A 21,671-nucleotide genomic window follows, 5' to 3' on the forward strand; every position below is an offset into this window, starting at 1 on the left:
TTCAATCTGGTTCTATATTTCTAAGTTATGAAAAAATTATCCCTAAATAATTTTAATATTTAGATAAATGTTTTAAAATCTAAGTATTGCCCTCATAGGGTATTTTAGAGGTTGTTCAATACTTCTAACATGTTTTCATATAAAAACAGAACCTAAAATGAAGAAGGCACATAGGAATGGTAAAGATGACATAAATAAAAAATTATAGGGGTAAAAATTTTTAAATGATTGATCATGTCTGTTACTAGCAAAGGAATGGGGAAATAGGCACTCAATGGTGGAAACTGGGACAACCTCTTTGGAAAGCATTATGAATCTATTAAATTTTAAGATATGCACACCCTTTGACCCAAAAGTTCCGCTTATAGAAATCAATCCTGTAAAATAAATGAGTACATGAAGATACAGGATGTGCATTATTTATAATAAACAAGTGAAAATATTCTAAATGTCTATCAGTGTGGATCAGTGAATTATGGCACAAGAATATTTATCAGGCCAGGTTCAGTGGCTCACACCTGTAATCCTAGCACTCTGAGAGGCTGAGGCAGGAGGATCGATTGAGCTCAGGAGTTCAAGACTAGCCTGGGCAAGAGTGAGACCCCGGCTACACTAAAATACAAAAAGTTAGCTGGGTGTAGTTGCGTGAGCTGTAGTCCCAGCTACTTGGAAGGCTGAGGAAAGAGGATTGCTTCAGCCCAGGAGTTTGAGGTTGCAGTGAGCTGTGATGATACAGCTGCACTCTAAGGGTGAAAGAGCAAGACTGTCTGCAAAAAGGAAAGTATCAGTATGGGATCAAAAATGTTTATTATGGTGAATTTTACGTGTCAGCCGGATTGGGTTAGGTGATATCCAGAGAGATGGTAAAACATTGTTTCTGGGAGTGTCTGTTAAAGAGTGTTTTAAAAAGAGATTCTCATTTGTATCAGTAGACTGAACAAAGAAATTCCCCTTCGGCAATATGGGTGGGCAGGATTCCAAAATGGAGGACCTAGACAGAGAAGAAAGGTGAAGGAAGGGCAAAGGAAGAAGCTCTCTTCTGGAGCTCAGATATGCATCTTTGGACTTCAGAGCTTCTGGTTCTTATTCCAATACTCACACCAATGGCCCACCTCTGCCCCCACCCCCTTCATTCTCAGGCCTTCAGCCTCTGACTGAGAGTTACACCTTTGGCTCCCTTGTTTCCCAGGACTTCATATTAAGAGTGAATTACATCAAAACTTTACCTGAGCCGAGCGCGGTGGCTCACGCCTGTAATCCTAGCACTCTGGGAGGCTGAGGCGGGCGGATTGCTCGAGGTCAGGAGTTCGAAACCAGCCTGAGCAAGAGCGAGACCCCATCTCTACTATAAATAGAAAGAAATTAATTGGCCAACTAATATATATATAAAATTAGCCGGGCATGGTGGCGCATGCTTGTAGTCCCAGCTACTCGGGAGGCTGAGGCAGCAGGATTGCTTGAGCCCAGGAGTTTGAGGTTGCTGTGAGCTAGGCTGACGCCACGGCACTCACTCTAGCCTGGGCAACAAGCGAGACTCTGTCTCAAAAAAAAAAAAAAAAAAAAAAACTTTACCTGAGTCTCCATGTTGCAAACAACATATCATGGTACTTCTTAGCCTCCATGATCATGTGAGCTAATTCCCATTTTTAACATTCCCCTTTTATATATCTCTCTATATCCTATTGATTCTGTTTTTCTGGAGAATCCTGATACATTGTCCAAGGTACATTGCTCCACAAGTTGTAGAACAGTACTTTTAGTGTGATCCTATTATCATGGTTAAGAGAACAGATGAACATCAAATTCTTTGGATATGTACCTAGGCTCCTCTACTTACTAACTGTGGAAGTTTGTGTAAGTAACTAATCCTCTGTATACCTCAATGTTTTCATTTGGGGAAAATGATAGTATGATCTCACAGAGAAGTTATAAGGACTAATGAAGATGATACCTCCTATTATAATTGCTTAAGGTAATTATTACTATAATTATTACACACATATGTTAAAAGGATATATCACTATATTAGGTTGAACTACATGAAATTGCCAATACTTGACAATTCTCAGCTACAAATTGCCATAAAAATGGTAAGTTCACAGGGTTTAACCTAATAATATGCATGGAAATTTTCAGAAAAGATAGCCAAGACATTTAGAAGCTGTTTTAAATACTCTTCTATACTATCTGAACATTTTAAACATGACCATAGTTAAACACCCCCTCTCCCTCACATAAAAAGCCATCTATACCCCTTGCTTTAAGCAGTACTACTTTAAAAGCATGGCAGACATAGAAGATCCCCTTCCCTTCCCCTAAAATCAATAATCATTTGCTGACTGTGCAATCTACCTTCTTTTGCTACTCTTCAAGGGAGATTCATCTTCATTTCAGAGAAACTCAAAGATTTAGAGAATGTTGGCACTGGAAAACGATCTTAGAGATTACATATTGAGGTAAATTCATGCTAGTATAAACACTGTCAGAAAGCTATTCCTGAAATTGAATCTAAATATTACATTCCAAAGACCTCTGGTTTTAATAATTGTATAAAACTGTCCTTTTATAAAGAGGGTGGGAAAAGAGAAAAAAAAAGTCAAGACATAAAAACAAAGTAATATTTTCTATGAGGTGGAGTCAAAGAAATGTGACTGGCACTTTGAGTCTGAGGAGACCACCACAAGCCTAGTGTTTTGGGAGCCCTATCCTACTGCATGCTGAAATGATTTGTGGAGGCCCGGCGTGGTGGCTCACGCCTGTAATCCTAGCACTCTGGGAGGCTGAGGAGGGAGGATTGCTGGAGGTCAGGAGTTTGAAAGCAGCCTGACAAGAGCAAGACCCTGTCTCTAGTATAAATAGAAAATAAATTAATTGATCAACTAATATATACAGAAAAAATTAGCCAGGCATGGTGGCGCATGCATGTAGTCCCAGCTACTTGGGGGGCTGAGGCAGCAGGATCGCTTGAGCCCAGGAGTTAGGCTGACGCCACGGCACTCACTCTAGCCTGGGCAACAAAGCAAGACTCTGTCTCCAAAAAAAAAAAAAAAAAAGATTTGTGGAAAGGCGATGGGAGGAAAATAATTAAGTCCATACATCTCTAATACCATCTTCTCTGAAATTGACAAAGCAATGGACTCCATCTCACTCTGCCTCCTGGTTTTTCCTCTTACCATCAGAGTTCTGGTGGAACTCTGGACAGCACCCTCTCCAGTTCCATCACTGCCTTACCAGGACACTGCCATCTGGCTTCCAGAGACTTCCTTTTTGGCTAGGAGTAGGAAGCTGCTGCAGAATGCTTTCTGTACTTGTTTTAAAAACCAGGTGCATCACTACTTGGCATTGAACTAGCTGACTTTCACTTCTCAGAAAGTGCACACCACTGAAGCACAGAAATAATGGGCAAGAGAGGGGGAACACTGTTGTAAGGATTGGCACAGAGGGGGAAAATGGCTACCACACAGATCTCTTCATAAACCCAGAGCTGTGGGACTCCATTAAGCAATTCTTTTACTGAGTGCCTACGACATGCTAAGACATTGAGGATATAATATTGAATCATGAGGAACAGGGAAAGAATGTTTGTGCCACTATAACTCTGGTACATTTTTGCTCAGATATACTCAAATTAGTGTCATGTCTAGTTGATTTCTGGCTGTCTATTATAACGACTAAATAGTTTTCTTTTTCAGACGAATAAAGTTAAATTTTTCAAAATAGTCGGAAGGCAATACGGATTTGTCAAATTAATACGAATTATTTTCTTAGCTATCTCAAATGCTATCATGTACTTATAAAGCTAAAGAAAACATTTTTCAAAATACAGCACATTTATTATTAATACTTTTACACTGCTTCAGCACTGATTCATAGGTAACATATGATTTTACTTTTTTTTTTTTTTGAGAGACAGGGTCTTGCTCTGTCCCCCAGGTGGTGGTGTCATCATAGTTCACTGCACCCCCAAACTCCTGGGCTGGAGCAATCCTCTTGCCTCAGCCTCCTTAGTAGCTGGGACTACAGGCATGTGCCACCATGCCTGGCTAAGTTTTCTATTTTTTTGTATAGATGGAGTCTTGCTCTTGCTCAGGCTGCTCTTGAACTCCTGGCCTCAAGTAATCCTCCCACATTGGTCTCCAAAAGTGTTAGGATTATAGGCATGAGCCACATGTGCAGCCTGATTTTTATTACATTGAGTTCAGTTTATTTCTTTAAAAGAGCTTTACTTGCTATGTAATTTTTAAAGTTGTATAACAGGCTCTAATGATATACTTTGCCTTTCAGAGGACCAGTTGTCTAGCAAAGTAGAACTATTCCTATTTTATGGCATGCAGGGCCAAATAAAAGCAAAGAAAAAATGTGGAAAAGATTCTTAAAACATTTGTTTCCTTTATAACATCATCATTTCTTTCTTTATCCTGATTATTACCTGCTGTTTGCCCATAACCTTTTGGAAATCCTCTATCTCTTCTGCATCCGATCACCCCTAATCAAACAAACTACCTTAATGTTTAAAATACATCAAACTGGAGCTAAAGATAAAGGTAAGTTGTTATAATAGTAAAATAAATACTAATAAAACCTTACATTTTATACAAAAAAAAAAAGATCTAACTGAATATGTATAGCAAACAATTGCTGTGGAACACTATTTGAAGTAGAAGACTTTCAACAGTTCATTTCTCTCAGCAATCATTCTTTGCAAGCTAGAACAGGAAACATACCTGACAATGGAATTTAGCATGTTATTCTCAAGGTCCTTCTGATCTTCTTTCCCTTATATCCAATAAGTCCACTCCACTCATAAAATACTGCAATATGATGACTTCTATTATAATCTTATAGTGAGCCCATTGAACACAAATGGCCAAGAATATGGATTTAGAGTTTTGCAATGGAATTATTTTATAAGTTCTATCCCAATAATAGTCCCCTGGTTAATATTATTTGAAGAACAGTTGGCTTAAAAATAAGTACTTCAAACAGCACCTCATACAAAAAATAAATAAAATAAAAATAAGTATTTACAGGCTGGGTGTGGTGGCTCACGCCTATAATCCTATCACTCTGGGAGGCCAAAATGGGAGGATGGCTTGAGCTCAGGAGTTCAAGACCAGCCTGAGCAAGAGCGAGACCCTGTCTCTACTAAAAATAGAACACTTAGCCAGGCATGGTGATGCATGCCTATAGTCCCAGCTACTCAGGAGGCTGAAGCAAGAGGATCATTTGAGTCCAGGAGTTTGAGGAAGCAGTCAGCTATGATGATGTCACTGCACTCTACTCAAAGCAACAGAGCAAGACTCTGTCTCCAAAAACAAAACAAACAAACAAAAAAAGAAGTATTTACAGGAATGTCCAAAATGAAGTATTTTATTTTAAAGCCTCAAAAATAAAGTATAATAAAGAAATGCATTTTAGGAATTCACACTTAATTGTGGTAAGAGATAAAACTATTATTGATACCTAACATTTCCCTCTGAATTAGAATTCCACTGCGGAGGCCAGGCGCGGTGGTTTGTACCTGTAATCCAGGCACTCTGGAAAGCCAAGGTGGGAGGATTGCTTGAGCTCAGAAGTTTGAGACCAGCCTGAGCAAGAGCGAGATCCCTGTCTATACTATTAAAAAAAAAAAAAAAAAGAATTCTACTGTGGAAAAACTACAGTTGTCTGAAATCAGGATTAGGTAATTGTGATTTTCAATCAAATTTTCTAATTTATTGCTAAGCAAAATTTTGAAAACGCCCTTTTCCCTTTTATCCCCAAGTATAGAATTATATGAAGTAGCACTTTAACATGCTTTCAGAGAGAAAGAACATATACTTAAACACATTATAATGTCTTCATTTTGGTTAGCAAATGAACACTACTTTAAGTAAAATATACTAGGAACATCAGTACTGTAAGCCCCATGTAGCTCATGTTAATTTTTACAGAAATATCAGCATTTCTAAACCAATTGTATAATTAAATGTACTTGGGAAGCCTCATTTATTTATGTTAGTTAAAAAACACTCAAAAGTAAAATTGTATGCTCACATTCCATAATTTATACTTTCGCAGCTCTAAAAAATCGATTCTGTATAATGAGTTGATTTTTTATACATGTTATTATATAAGGTTAAAATAAAACCTATCTTTATATTCAATAAAATAAACACTGTTCTCATATTAGATCATTAATAAGTCATGTGAACTGTTTGAAAATATAACTTATGGGGGAAAAGATCCTTTCTAATCTAAGGACCTCTAATTAATACAAGAAGTAATTAATGTTTTAAAATTCCAAAGGACCCCAAACACATCACTGATGTAATATATTTACACAATACACATACAAATACTCTAAATTGTAAAGTAGGTTCTATTTTACTGTATCAATATCTGTACAGTCTACATTAATGTAAAAATTAATTTCATGTATATAACTTCAAACCCTAACCCTAACCCAAGTGCCCATCAATTCATGAGTGGATTAATAAAATGTGGTATACGTATACCATGGAGTACTACTCAGCTTTAAGAAACAATGGTGATGTAGCATCTCTTGTATATTCCTGGATAGAGCTGGAACCCATTCTACTAAGTGAAGTATCTCAAGAATGGAAAAACCAGCACCACATGTACTCACCAGCAAATTGGTATTAACGGATCAACACCTAAGAGGACATATAGGAGTAACATTTATTGGGTGTCGAGAGGGTGGGAGGGGGGAGGAGGGGATGGGTATATACAACTACAACGAGTAAGATGCTTGAAGCTCTTACTCGAGGGGGAGGGGGGACATGGGCAATATAAGTAACCTTAACACTTGTACCCCCATAATACGCTAAAATAAAATAAAAATTAAAATTAAAAAGAAAAAAAAATAAGAATTGTTCTAAAATGATACCACTCATTAAAGAAATATAGATATTTTCAATTCAGGTAGGCATCATCCCTTGTATCAAGAGGGGACTGGTTCCAAGACATAGACACCAAAACCTGAGGGTGCCCAAGTCCCTGATATAAAGTGGTATAGATTTGCATATAACGTATGCATATCCTCCTGTATACTTTAAATCAGACTATGTATAATACATTACTTAGAATACCTAATACATTGTAAATACTATGTAAATAGTTATTATACTACATTGTTTTTAATTTATATTTTCTATTGTTGTATAATTACTTTTATAGGTTTTCTCCCCAAATATATTTGATCTGCAGTGGATTGCATCTGCAGATGTAAAAGCCATGGATCTGAAGGACCAACTCTACTTACAAGTCTGACAATTATCTAAAGTCCAGGAAATACAGGAGAAAATGCATATGCCTAGGCTATCAAAACTAAAGAAGCACCAAGTGAAAAGACATTCAACATATTTATATCTAAGTTAGAAAATATCAGAATTTTCTAATTTTAATTGAAACTAAAAATTAAATAATTCTACATTTTAATACTGATAGGTAAGTCATATAAGCTGACTTTTTTTTTTTTTTTGAGACAGAGTCTCACTCTGTTGCCCTGGCTAGAGTGAGTGCCATGGTGTCAGCCTAGCTCACAGCAACCTCAAACTCCTGGGCTCAAGCAATCCTCCTGCCTCAGCCTCCCGAGTAGCTGGGCTACAGGTATGTGCCACCATGCCCGGCTAATTTTTTCTGTATGTATTACTAGGCCAATTAATTTCTTCCTATTTATAGTAGAGACAGGGTCTTGCTCTTGCTCAGGCTGGTTTCGAACTCCTGACCTTGAGCAATCCGCCCGCCTCGGCCTCCCAGAGTGCTAGGATTACAGGCGTGAGCCACTGCGCCCGGCCTAAGCTGACTTTTATCACTGTTTCAAATACAACAGCAAATTTGGTCCTCCCCCCCCCACCTATAGACTTTCTCAGATTCAAATATACAATGAATGAAAAACACTTAAAAATCTGATTAATATAAGTCAGGAAATGATTAACATTTTTAAAATTTGTGAGAAACTCAAAAGAGAATAAGCAGCAAGGCTCTTGGAGAGATTAATGGTTAACATTTCAAATTCATTATGGGTCATGAAGGCCACTTATAAAATGCTATTAAAAGCTGAAATAATGGTATTATTACTATGATGACAAAGATGACAATTAAGCACTTACCTGAGACTAGGAACTAAGTACTTCACATAAACTAATCCTTAAAACTTTCATTATGAGACAGGTGTTATACCCATTTTATAAATGGGGACAATTGAGGTATAGGGTTTAAAGAATTTGTCCAAGGTTCCGAAGTTTAACAGAGTTAAGAACCAAATCTAGATTACTCTGAATCCAAAGCACATGTACTTATCCCCATGCACTATGATGATTCCCCACAAAGCAGATATTTAACAGAATTTGTCGTATAATGCTACTATAATAGAAAAGTAGGTCAGGAACTTAGACATTCCTAACTCATTCTCGAAGGAGTTATAATAAGTAATAACCATGTGGATGAAAAAAATTACAAATAACTACTATTCTTGCCACAAAAGAAAAAGTATGCTAACAAGACACATTTATAGGAATATGCTTAATTATGAAATAGCATGCCCCAATTCTAATAACACATTTACACACATTTATATGAAAATGGACCAAAAATAAAGGGCAGTGAGTTGTCTTGTGCTAGAAAAACAGGAACATAAAAAAAATCTATACTGGACAAGTTTTACTGTATTTTTAAATAAATTAAGATCTGGAACCTTGAGGACATTATGCTATGTCAAATAAGCTATCGCAAAAGGACAAATACTGTATGATTCCACTTACATGAGGTATTGAAGTAGCTAAATGAATAAAAACAGAAAGTAGAATGGTGGTTTCCAGAGGCTGGGGGAAAGGAAAAAAGGGGAATTGTTTAATGGGTACAGAGTTTTAGTTTTACAAGATGGAAAAGTTCTGGAGATCTTTTTAAGAATGTGAATGTGCTTAACACTACTTAACTATGCACTTAAAAATGGTTAAGATAGTTTAAAAAAATAGAATTGGTACTAATACATAAATAGCCGTAAGTAGACATAATTCAATAGAATAGTCCTCTAGTACTGCCCGATATAGTGGCCACCAGCAGCATACAGCTATTGAAATTTATGTTAACTTAAAAAAATTAAAAACTTATTACTCATTTACACTAGCCACATTTCAAGAGCTCAATGGACATTATGTGGCTATTCAGGACATCCTAGAAAGAAAACATTTTTAAAATCACAGAAAGTTCTATTAGGTAGCATGGTTCAGAGTATACACAAATAGATTCAAATACATACAGGAATTTGTATTTTTGATACAAAATTGTGTGTGAGGCACACAAGGTGGCATTTCAAATCAGTGGGGAAAGAATTATTGAGCAAATGGTGTTGGGATAATTTGATAGCCTACGAAAAAATTAGGGAGGACTAAGGGAATAAAGCTAAAAGAATGTCTGGATGAATCAAAGATTAATCCTTAAAAAGTGATGTTGGACGTGAGGCCTCATGCCTATACTAGCACCTGGGGAGGCCAAAGTGGGAGGATCCCTTGTGGCCAGGAGTTCGTGACCAGCCCAAGCAACTTAGTGAGAACCATCTCTATGTTAAAAAAAAAAAAATTAGCCGGGTATGGTGGTATGCACCTGTAATCTCAACTAATCGGGTAGCTGAGGCAGGAAGATTGCTTGAGCCCAGGCCTTTGAGGTTGTGGTGTGTGACGATACTGTGGCATTCTAGCCTGGGCAACAGAGAGATATTGTCTCCCTCCCCACACCTCCAAAAAAAAGGTGAAATGATCGAAGTGCTAACACATAAGTCTAAGTAAGAATGGGCTTCCTAAGTAGACTATAAACACAAAAGACAAAAATGAAAGATGAAAGACTCAGGGTTTATTTTCATCTAAGGAAAAATAAAATTTTTTAGATGTATAAGGCCCAGACAAACCAAAAGAAAATGGAAGTAACAGGTGTTCTATTTCCTTAATCATATAAACAATATAACTCAGTGTGAAAAAGAAACATTGAAAGTGCCAAAATGCACATGAAAAACTGCTCAAATTACTCACAATTTAAACACTATTAAAAATTGCATTTTCAGCCGAGCGCTGTGGCTCACGCCTGTAATCCTAGCACTCTGGGAGGCCGAGACGGGCGGATTGCTCGAGGTCAGGAGTTCGAAACCAGCCTGAGCAAGAACGGGACCCCGTCTCTACTATAAATAGAAAGAAACTAATTGGCCAACTAATATATATAGAAAAATTAGCCGGGCATGGTGGCGCATGCCTGTAGTCCCAGCTACTCGGGAGGCTGAGGTAGGAGGATCGCCTGAGCCCAGGAGTTTGACGTTGCTGTGAGCTAGGCTGCAGCCACGGCACTCACTCTAGCCTGGGCAACAAAGTGAGACTCTGTCTCAAAAAAAAAAAAAAAATTGCATTTTCAACCATGAGATCACAAAGATAATTCCCAGTGTAGTTGGGAGTGTGGGGAGATAGGCACTAATGAATATAAAAACTGACACAACACTTTCAGAGAGTAATTTTAAAAGTTACCAAAAATCAGCCGGGTGCGGTGGCTCACGCCTGTAATCCTAGCTCTCTGGGAGGCCGAGGCAGGCGGATTGCTCAAGGTCAGGAGTTCAAAACCAGCCTGAGCAAGAGCAAGACCCCGTCTCTACTATAAATAGAAATTAATTGGCCAACTGATGTATATATAAAAAAATTAGCCGGGCATGGTGGCGCATGCCTGTAGTCCCAGCTACTCGGGAGGCTGAGGCAGAAGGATCGTTCGAGCCCAGGAGTTTGAGGTTGCTGTGAGCTAGGCTGACGTCATGGCACTCACTCTAGCCTGGACAACAAAGCGAGACTCTGTCTCAAAAAAAAAAAAAAAAAAAAAGTTACCAAAAATCAAAAGCAACAAATAACATTTATGAATAAAATGGTATCGAGTCTGGGAATGACTTTAAAATAATCTGAGGGATAAAAAATTTACCTAAGAAAAGTGGTGATAACAAAATTACGCATAAATTGATAGTCATTGGAGGAGTGTAGTGGTATATAGTGATTCATTATACTGTTCTCCCCATCTTTGTAACATTTGAGTTTTTTCCTATAGAGTCTTTCCTAATGTTCATACCCTTTAACCCAGGAATCCCATTTCTAGGAATTTCACCTACAATTACATTGTACAAGCACACAACAACATAAGTACAAGGATGTTCCCTGAGGCAATAAAAGCAAAAACCTGGAAACAACCTAAATGTCCATTAGAGCACTGGTTGAATAAATTATGGTTTATCTAAACACAGTAATGTCACAGACCTCTAAAAAGAATGCAAGTAAATTACATGAGGTAGATTATGGAAAGGGAGAAAAATATCATGGGCAGAACAATAGGTACAGTTTGATCACATTTAAGAAAAACAAAATCACATATGTAGATTTGTAAATGCACATCAGAAATGTGCCCATATTCATAACAAATTTCTGGAAGGATATGTGAAAAACTTAACAGTGGTCACATCTGGTTGGGCAGCAAACAGGTGGCATATTACATTCATTACATTTAAAGTGAAAAGAACCAGAATTTTTAGATCTTTCATCTACTAAGGTGATTGGTATTCATTTAGGAACTGCCAACATTCAGGATCAATGTTGGTGGGGAGCGTGCCTCAAAGTACATTTAAATTCTACGCCAAATCTTCCATCTTAAGAATTAAGAAAAAACCAAAATAAATTCTGCATAACAGAATAGATGAGCTATGGCTCTTTTATTGCTGAACCCATCTCAGGATGCTTAACATACCTCTATATCCCAGCCCTGATGACCCATCCTCAGGTCTAATATTATCTTGAATAATTACTCTGAAGATATAAGAAAGATCCTTTCCTGATATTAATCAAACAATGATATTTATTGAGCAAATATATGTGCCTAATTCTACGGGGAATACAAAAGAATAGTATCATAGTCCTTTCTTAAGAAGTTTATAACAGAAAAAAAAATATTCATACAAGGACAATTAATGCCAGGCAAACACATTATGTGCTTAGAAAAGGAGCAGCTTTTCTGATGTGGGAGGGAATAGTCAGGATTCATGTAAGAAATAAGAGGGCAGATTCAGCCAGATTACAGGTGAGAGGATTACATAAAACTACTAGAAAGAATGAATAGAAATAAAAAACTGAAACAGTGACTCAGAATGAAAGGAAATGAGGACTAAAAGAAATATGGAGCAATAAGTAGAATGAGAAACGAAATAAGTAATAAGCTCAAGGCAATATAAATCTTAACAACTTGGAAAAAATTAACATTTTATAAAATTGGCAAAGAAGAATTTGGCAGCAACGGCGCACAGAACAGGGTAAACCATTTTCAAGTCTTCGCTTCTTTTTGGCTTGCTTTCTTGATATTAGAAATAAAATAATGAACATTATTTCAATACCTCATTTCCAGAGTCTAGTGGTCTCTTCTTCCTTGGTCCAATAGCTGCAAGAGCTGTGAGATTAGCATCTCTCTGCTGTATCTGTGCAAGCTCCAATTGCTGTAACTAGAAGATGGAGAAAAAAAAAAAATCAATATTTACACACTCATGCTCAGAAGGAGAAAGAAACTGATCACCAAGGCTATTTCTGTATTCTTCACTAAATAAAGTTACAGTGCAAAATAAATATTAGGTTCCCCTAAAACACAAAGGCACATTTCCTTTACTCCAACAAACTCTTGAGTCCTTAATCTCTGTATGGAACAGGCAGAACTTAGGTAAAAGGGAAGTATAAAATAGAAAAAGAAGAAAGAAAGGCATCTAAAGCTTCGTTTCTCCCAAGTTTAAGCATAGGTAAGAAATGCCTGAAGAAGTTCAATAAGTAAATTAGACAGAGATTGGTCAAACTATAGTCAAACTTTTCAGATTAAAAGAAAATTACTTTATATTAATGGCTATAACATGAAAATTATACATGCCATCCCCTTTTTACTAGTGGAGACAGTGAGGCTCTAGGAGTTTAGGACAATTTCATAAAAGTCATGCACGTAGTAAGTGGTAGAAACAGCGCTCAGAGCCAACTGTTCTTGTCACAAACCTTTTCAGAATATCACTTTCTCAGTTGCAAATCAAAGTCTTAGATTTACCCTATATTTATCTTCATGGCAAAAATCTAAAGTGATTCTGTTTTGTTGTACAGCTCTCAACATATTTAATCCAGAATGCCCAAATCTACAAGTGTAATTTTTTTCATACATGGGCAAAACTATAAAGAAGTATATGTGAAAGATGTCCTATTAAAAGGCATAAATAGCATCATTTCATTAAGGCAGCTAAGTGTCTAATTAGGTATTCTTTAAAGAAACAGGGTGAGAATGTTAAAATAAAACACCACTACATGATCAAATCCTTCAGCTTTTCCAGAATAATAATGTTCAATTCCCATTAAAATCTTACTATTATGGAGGGAAAAGAGGAAAGAACCTGGGACTGGTTGATAGTTACATATGCAAACAAGGTCAAGATAGTCAACAGAAAGTAACCTGTTCAGAAACCCCATACATATATTGGAAATATTTTTTCAAAAGAGTCCTAACCACATTTTTAAACACATTTTAAAAAAGAGCAGGATGAAACTAGGAAATAATCTGTGGTAAAATGGTCAGTCTCAAGGAGATACCAAGTAAATAAACCCCACTTTAAGATCACTTCAGATTATTTTAATATTATACCAGAGACAATGAATAAGCCATGGGTAATAATCTTTAGTAAAGCAGAAAACAACTGCTATGTTCTGAATGTTGGTACTCCTCCAAAATTCTAATGTTGAAATCCCAACACCCAAGTTGCTAGTATTAGGAGGAGGGGCCTCTGGGAAGTGATTAATTCATGATGGTAAAGCCCTTATGAATGGGATTAGTGAAGAGACCCCATGCTCCTTCCACCATGGGAGAACAAACAGAGAAAGCAGGTCCTAACCAGACACCAAATCTGTGAGCACCTTGATCTTGGACTTTCCAGTCTCCACAACTATGAGAAATAAAACTCTGTTGTTTACAAGCCATCCAGTCAAGGTATGTCATCTTAGCTCACATGGACTAAGACAACAATTAATCAAAGAAAATGAACTAAGAACCATTTTCTGTTTGCTCCACAAATTACAGGAAAGAAATGCTTCTTTTAAACTGTGTGCTAACTCATAAATAAATTGTTTAAAAAGTGTTTTCAGAAGCTGTAAAATATCTTTTGTTGCTGCTGGCCTTTTTAATAAAATAGTTTTTAGAGTCTGATGCTGCCACAATCCAGAACTTCTAGCTGATGAAATAATGATTTTAGTTAATCTATCCTACAGCATAAATCAAATAAATTATATTTCAAAGTCCTTCCCTGCAAAGAAGTGGCATCTGCGAGATAGTCAAACCATATAAAAATTTTTCAATTGACTCCTATCTTCCAATTTCCCTGTCTAAGTGGTAAAACATTTCCTTCCACTATGAAAATTATACTTTGGTTTTTTTCAAGTTTCATACACAAAATTTTAGAAAATTTTGTAAAACTTTAACAAAAATGGAAACTGACTATAGTTTTCATTGATTCTGTATTTATAAAAAACACTTTCTCAAAAACAGTGTATCTTGGCCAGCACAAAACAGAAAAACCAGGCACTTTTAACCAGAGCAGTAGGAAGTTCTGGGCATTAATGCAGATTTGCTATATATACCAAGAGTAAAGACTACAATGAGCAAGTGCAGTTCAATAAAAATAGCCACTGAGTTAGAGACTTGCCTGTGGAAACAGGATTGCAAATGACATGATTATCTATGCAGAAAGCCCCAAAAACCCAAAAATCCTCCTAGGACAAATTAGTGAGTTTAGCAATATTGCAAGATGCAAGGTCATTAAGGTACAATTGGAAACTTAAAATTTAAAAAATGTCATTTATAATAGCTCTCCCTAAAATGAAAACCTGAGATATAAATCTCTATGTACAGATATTTCTATGCTATAAATCACAAAATGCCCATGAAAAATTTTAAAAAATAGGAAAAAAACGAAGATATACTGTATTCATGAATTATAAGATTCAACATAATAAAGACTTCAATTCTCTCTAAACTGATCTACAGATTTAGCACAATTTCAGTAATTTTTCTTGTAGATATGGATAAGTTGATTCTAAAGTTTATATGGAAAGGCAAATGAACTAGAATAGCTAAACTAACTTTGAAAAATAAAGAACAAAACTGGAAGAATCACACCACCTGATTTTGACTTCCTAAAAGGCTATAGTAATTCAAATAATGTAGCATTGGCAAAGACACACAAATTAATGGAATAAAACGGAGAATCTGGAAATAAGATCCATATGAATATGGCCAATTGAGTTTTCACCAGGTTGGAAAACAAAGCATTTGAGAAATGACAAAAATTCTCCCCTTGAACAAACTTCTGAACCCTCCTCTCAACTAGGTCTCCACCTTGGCCTAAAAACATTTGAATAAAACACTAACACAGTTCCTAACAGCTCAAGGCCACATCCCTAGGATGACCCTAACCCAACTTAAATGGCCTATCTGAGAAAATCAAGGCTGCTAGAAGAATTTACTATTTGTTCCAGCCAAAACCTGAAATAAGGCCCCCTTCTCCCAGCCGTTGTGGAAGGGTAGGAGCCTAACTTTGATAAGCACCAAGTAGCAAAACCTCATGGTTTTCAATGGACCAACTCTGACTTCCCTACTCGCTCGTTCTCCCTTTAAAACACCCAGCCACCTCAGTACAAATCAGTCAAAGTTGAGTCTAGTTCACGCTGGATTCTTTTCCCCACAGCAAAAGTATATTACTGATTAAAATCTGTCCTTACCACTTTATTGTCTGGCATAGTATTTTTACCAACTGTTGGAGCAATTGGACATCCTTGTGCCCAAAAGCCCCACCATTCTGGACCTACAACTCATACCTGATAAAAAAAAATTAACTCAAAATGTAAAACTATAAAAACTTCTAGAAAAAAGCATGGGAGAAAATCCTTGTGACATGGAGTCCAGCAGAGAGTTCTTACATAACAAAGCATACTCATAAAAAAAAAACAAAAAAACCTGACACAGTAGACTTAGTCAAAATTAAAAACTTTTGCTGTATGGAAGACACTCCAATCTATTTGCCTTTGTTGCCTATCGTATTGGCAAGGACTTTCTGTAACACTGGTAAAAGCAGAGATTCTTGCTTTTCCTAATCTTTGGAAAAAAACATTCAGTCTTTCACCGTTAAGAATGATTTTAGCACTAGGCTTTTTAAAGCTGTCTTTTATCAGATTGAGGAAGTTCCTTCTTCTATTCCAAGATTCCTGAGAATTTTTATCAATATGGATATAAATTTTGTTAAATGTATTTCTGCATTCATTGATATGATTGCATAATTTTTCTTTCTTAGACTATTAATATGGTAGATTATATTGATTGATTTTCAAATATTAAACTGCCATTGCATTTCTGGGGTAAACCACACACAGTCATGGTATATTATTCTTTTTTAAATTAATTAATTTTTTTTAGAGATGAGAGTCTTGCTATGTTGTCCAGCCTGGACTCAAACTCCTGGGCTCAAGCAATCCTCCCACCTCAGCTTCCTGATACAGGACATACTACTGCACATGACTATTCTTTTATATATTGTTGGATTTGATTTGCTAATATTTTGTTCAGGATGTTTATATCCATGCTCATAAGGGATGTTGGGGAAGTTTTCTTGTTTTGTAACATATTTCTGATTTAAATTATCAGGGTAATGCTGGCCTTATAACATGAATTGGAAGTATTTCTCTCTCTCTTATTTTCTGGAAAAGATTATATAGAAGTGGTGCTGATTCTTCTGTAAATATTTGGTAAAATTTACTAAGTAAAAGAATCTGCAGCCAGATATATCTTTATTAAGAGGTTTTAGCTACAACTTCAATTTACTTAATAGTTACAGAATTACTCAGGTTATCTATTTCATCTTGACAAAGTTTCTTATTTCAAAATATTAAGGGGGTAGGCTGGGCGTGGTAGCTCATGCCTATAATCCCAGCACTCTGGGAGGCCGAGGTGGGCATATTGTTTGAGCTCACAAGTTTGAGATCAGCCTGACCAAGAACGAGACCTCTTCTCTATTAAAAAAATTAGCCGGTTCTACACTCCCCGTTTGTGTAAAAAAAAAAAAAAAAAAAAAAAATTAGCCGGGCGCAGTGGCTCACGCCTGTAATCCTAGCTCTTGGGAGGCCGAGGCGGGCGGATTGCTCAAGGTCAGGAGTTCAAAACCAGCCTGAGCAAGAGCGAGACCCCGTCTCTACTATAAATAGAAAGAAATTAATTGGCCAACTGATATATATATATAAAAAATTAGCCAGGCATGGTGGCTCATGCCTATAGTCCCAGCTACTCGGGAGGCTGAGGCAGAAGGATCGCTCGAGCCCAGGAGTTTGAGGTTGCTGTGAGCTAGGCTGACGCCACGGCACTCACTCTAGCCTGGACAACAAAGCGAGACTCTGTCTCAAAAAAAAAAAAAAAATTAAGAAATTAGCTGAACAACTAAAAAAAAAAAAAAAAAAAAAAAAAATATATATATATATATATATATATATATATATATATATAAATAAAATTAGCCAGGCAGGCTGGGCGCGGTGGCTCACTCCTATAATCCTAGCACTCTGGAAGGCCAAGGTGGGTGGATCATTTGAGCTCAGGAGTTTGAGACCAACCTGAGCAAGAGCAAGACGCCCATCTCTACTAAAAATAGAAAGAAATTAATTGGTCGACTAAAAATATATATAGCAAAATTAGCCGGGCATGGTGGAGCATGCCTGTAGTCCCAGCTACTCGAGAGGCTGAGGCAGTAGGACTGCTTGAGTCAGGAGTTTGAGGTTGCCATGAGCTAGGCTGATGCTACGCAACTCTAGCCAGGGCAACAGAGTGAGACTCTGTCTCAAAAAAAACAAAACAAAACAAAACAAATTATTAAGGGGGCATAAATGTTTTAGGTTACATGGAACATGTTTATAATGCTTGAGTCCTGGCTATAGGTGTGCCTGTCACCCAAATAGTGTTCATAGTACCCATTTGGTTGGTTTGTTCCCCTCCCCTCCCCTTCCCTCCTAGTTGCTCTCCACTATGTTTTACCTCCCTCTGTGCACTTGTGTGCTCATCGGTTAATTCCAAGTTAATAGTGAATACATGTGGTGTTTGTTTTTCCATTCTTGGCGATACTTCACTTAGGAGAATGGTCTACACTTCCATTCAGATTGTAGCAAAGGTATTAATACATCATTTTTTATAGCTGCATAGTCCTCCATGGTGTACATATACCACATTTTATTGATCCACTCATGTATTGATTCCACATCTTTGCAATTGTGAATTGTACTGCAATAAAACATTTGAGGGCAGGTGTCTTTTTGATACAATGACTTCTTTTCCTTTGGATAAATACCCAGTAGTGGAATTGTTGGACTGATTGATAGGTCTACTTTTAGTTCTTTGAGGAATCTCCATACTGTTTTCCATAGAGGCTATACTAATTTGCAGTCACACCAACAGGGTAGAAATGTTCCTTTCTCTCTGCATCAACGCCAGCATCTATTGTTTTTGGACTTTTAATAAAAGGCATTCTAACCGGGGTAAGGTGATATCTCATTATGGTTTTAATTTGTATTTCCCTGATGATTAGTGACACTGACCGTTTTTTCATATGTTTATTGGCTATTTGTCTTTCTTCTTTTGAGAAACATCTGTGTCTTTTGCCCACTTTTTAATAAGGCTGTTTTTTTTTTCCCTGTTGATTTGAGTTCTTTATAAATTCTGGTTATTATCCCTATATCAGACGTGTGGTTTGCAAATATTTTCTCCAATTCTGTAGGCTGTCTATCCGCTCTGTTTTTTTCATTAGCTGTGCAGAATCTTTTTAGTTTAATCAAATGCCATTTATTAATTTTTGTTGTTGCTATGATTGCCAATGGGGTCTTTTTCATGAATTCTTTGCCTGGGCTGATATCTAGAGGAGTTTTCCTACATTTTCCTCTAGAATTCTTAACGGTTTCATGCCTTAGATCTAACTCTTTTATCTTTCTTAGATTAATTTTTCTGAGTAGTGAGAGATAGGGAAACCATTCAGTTTCATTCTTCCTCATGTGGCTATCCAATTTTCTCAGCACCATTTACTGAATAGGGCTTCTTTTCCCCAGTGTATGTTGTTGTCTGCTTGTCAAAGATCAGTTGGTTTTAGGTATATGGTTTTATGTCTGAGTTTTCTGTTCTGTTCCATTGGTCTATGTCTCTATTTTTGTACCAATACCATATTATTTTGGTTACTATAACCTTGCAGTATAGTTCAAAGTCTGGTAATGTGATGCCTCCAGTTTTGTTCTTTTGTCTTAAGATTGCTTTCGCTATTTGGGCTTTATTCTGGTACCAAAGGAAGCAAGTTAAAGAAAGAGTTTAATTGAGATTATAGGGAATTTTTTTTGAAAGGTAGGGATGGATGAAAAGGGCTGACCAGCAAGGTATCAGAGTACATGTTTCAAATTCCAAGAATCTCAGTGTTCTGGACAGTTTAATATAAAAACTTGCCATATCAGTTGGGGAAAAAAAATCAGACTCTGTACCATTTGATTTGATGGAATGCCTGCCCAATTATTATCTTTGAGGGCTCAAAAAAGATCCTGTATTTCTGCCTGTGGTGTCCTTGAATTTTAGATGGAGATGGTGGTCTTTTCGGTAACTTGTTTATTGGTTCCTTTGGTTTAAGATTCACTTGTTAATGTTTAGTGGTTTGTTTTGCATATTTTAGAATTTAACCTTGCTTTCCCAGTAAATTTGGTATTTTTAGCAGTAATTCAGAAATATTTACAAGCATCATTGAAAATTTTAGAATTTGGTAAATGAATTTTTTGTAAAGTATATCTAAAATTCAATTTACATTTCTTGGGCCGGGCACAGTGGCTCACATCTGTAATCCCAGCCCTCTGGGAGGCTGAGGCGGCAGGATGGCTTAAGGTAAGGAGTTCGAAACCAGCCTGAGCAAGAGCGAAACCCCATCTCTACTAAAAAATAGAAAGAAATTGGCCAACTAAAATATACAGAAAAAATTAGCCAGTCATGGTGGCACATGCCTGTAGTCTCAGCTACTTGGGAGGCTGAGGCAGGAGGATTGCTTGAGCCAGGAGTTTGAGGTTGCTGTGAGCTAGGCTGATGCCACGGCACTCTAGCCCAGGCAACAGAGTGAGACTCCATCTCAAAAAATAAAAAATAAGGCTGGGCGCTGTGGCTCACACCTGTAATCCTAGCACTCTGGGAGGCCAAAGCGGAAGGACTGCTAAAGGTCAGGAGTTTGAAACCAGCCTGAGCAAGAATGAGATGCCATCTTTACCAAAAACAGAAACAAATTAATTAGCCAACTAAAAAGATATATAGAAAAAAATTAGCCGGGCATGGTGGCACATGCCTGTAGTCCCAGCTACTTGGGAGGCTGAGGCAGAAGGATTGCTTGAGCCCAGGAGTTTGAGGTTGCTGTGAGATAGGCCGATGCCACTGCACTCTAGCCCAGGGAAGAGTGTGAGACTCTGTGTCAAAAAAAAAAAAAAAAGATATATATCTTGCCTTTCTTATACCTAAAAAATGTTTTCTGATCAGTAATGAGCCTTATGATTCAGTGTTTTATTTCTTGTACAATAAGCCTTTATGGAGAGTTATATTGGCAATCTTTATAGCCTGTATATTTTTATAAACAAAAATCCTAAATACTTCAGGGTACACATTTTCTAATCTGGTATGCATTATTATTTTTTTTTTTTTGAGACAGAGTCTCGCTTTGTTGCCCAGGCTAGAGTGAGTGCCGTGGCGTCAGCCTAGCTCACAGCAACCTCAAACTCCTGGCTCAAGCAATCCTCCTGCCTCAGCCTCCCAAGTAGCTGGGACTATAGGCATTCGCCACCATGCCCGGCTAATTTTTTGTATATATTAGTTGGCCAATTAATTTCTTTCTATTTATAGTAGAGACGGGGTCTCGCTCTTGCTCAGGCTGGTTTTGAACTCCTGACCTCGAGCAATCCGCCCGCCTCGGCCTCCCAGAGAGCTAGGATTACAGGCGTGAGCCACCACGCCAGGCCTTGGTATGCATTATTTTAATCATTGAATACTCATTCTTTTGCCCAGTTCCTACAGGTTACACTGTGTCAACAGGTACAGACCTTGTATTCCTTTTTCTCCCCTCTACTGTCTGATAACAAATCAAAGTGGGAACCCTAGGAATTGATGAAAAGAAAGCAAATGAATCCTTTGTCTCACTCTGCACAGATGCGCCGAACTCACATTTCCCAAAGGAGAAAGAAGAAATTCAAAACAAAATAAAGGTCACAAAATATATAACAAATGTTTAAGGAATCAAAATGTTCAAGGTCATTGCCAGATGATTGCAGTCACTAAAAAAAAAAAAAAAAAAAAAAAATGTTCAAGGTCAGATGGCTTGCTCTGTGGAATTTTGGATGATGTGGTAAAAAAGGAAAATACTGAGGGCTAGATTCTAACACAACACACATTTCAGACAAGTTTGCACCTACATTCAACAAAGATGTGTCTGATTTTTTTTGAGGTTAGAATTTGGCAATTAATAATCTATTTAAAACCTTTAACAAAGAGACGCTGAAATGTAAGAATGTCAGTATTAAGATATTTTAGGAAAAATATCTATGAAAATC

General features: G+C 37.0%; 1 protein-coding gene across 1 annotated transcript in view; it reads right to left on the reverse strand.

The window, feature by feature from the left end:
• The window catches only part of TAF4B (TATA-box binding protein associated factor 4b), a 121,235-nt gene that overhangs the window by 25,439 nt on the left and 74,125 nt on the right, over positions 1 to 21,671 (reverse strand). The window contains exon 14 of the mRNA XM_012740445.3: positions 12,404 to 12,508. Coding sequence (XP_012595899.2) covers positions 12,404 to 12,508 — 105 coding nt within the window. The remainder of the gene's footprint in view (positions 1 to 12,403; positions 12,509 to 21,671) is intronic.

This window comes from Microcebus murinus, chromosome 17 (assembly GCF_040939455.1).
Source record: "Microcebus murinus isolate Inina chromosome 17, M.murinus_Inina_mat1.0, whole genome shotgun sequence".
Lineage (NCBI taxonomy): Eukaryota > Metazoa > Chordata > Mammalia > Primates > Cheirogaleidae > Microcebus > Microcebus murinus.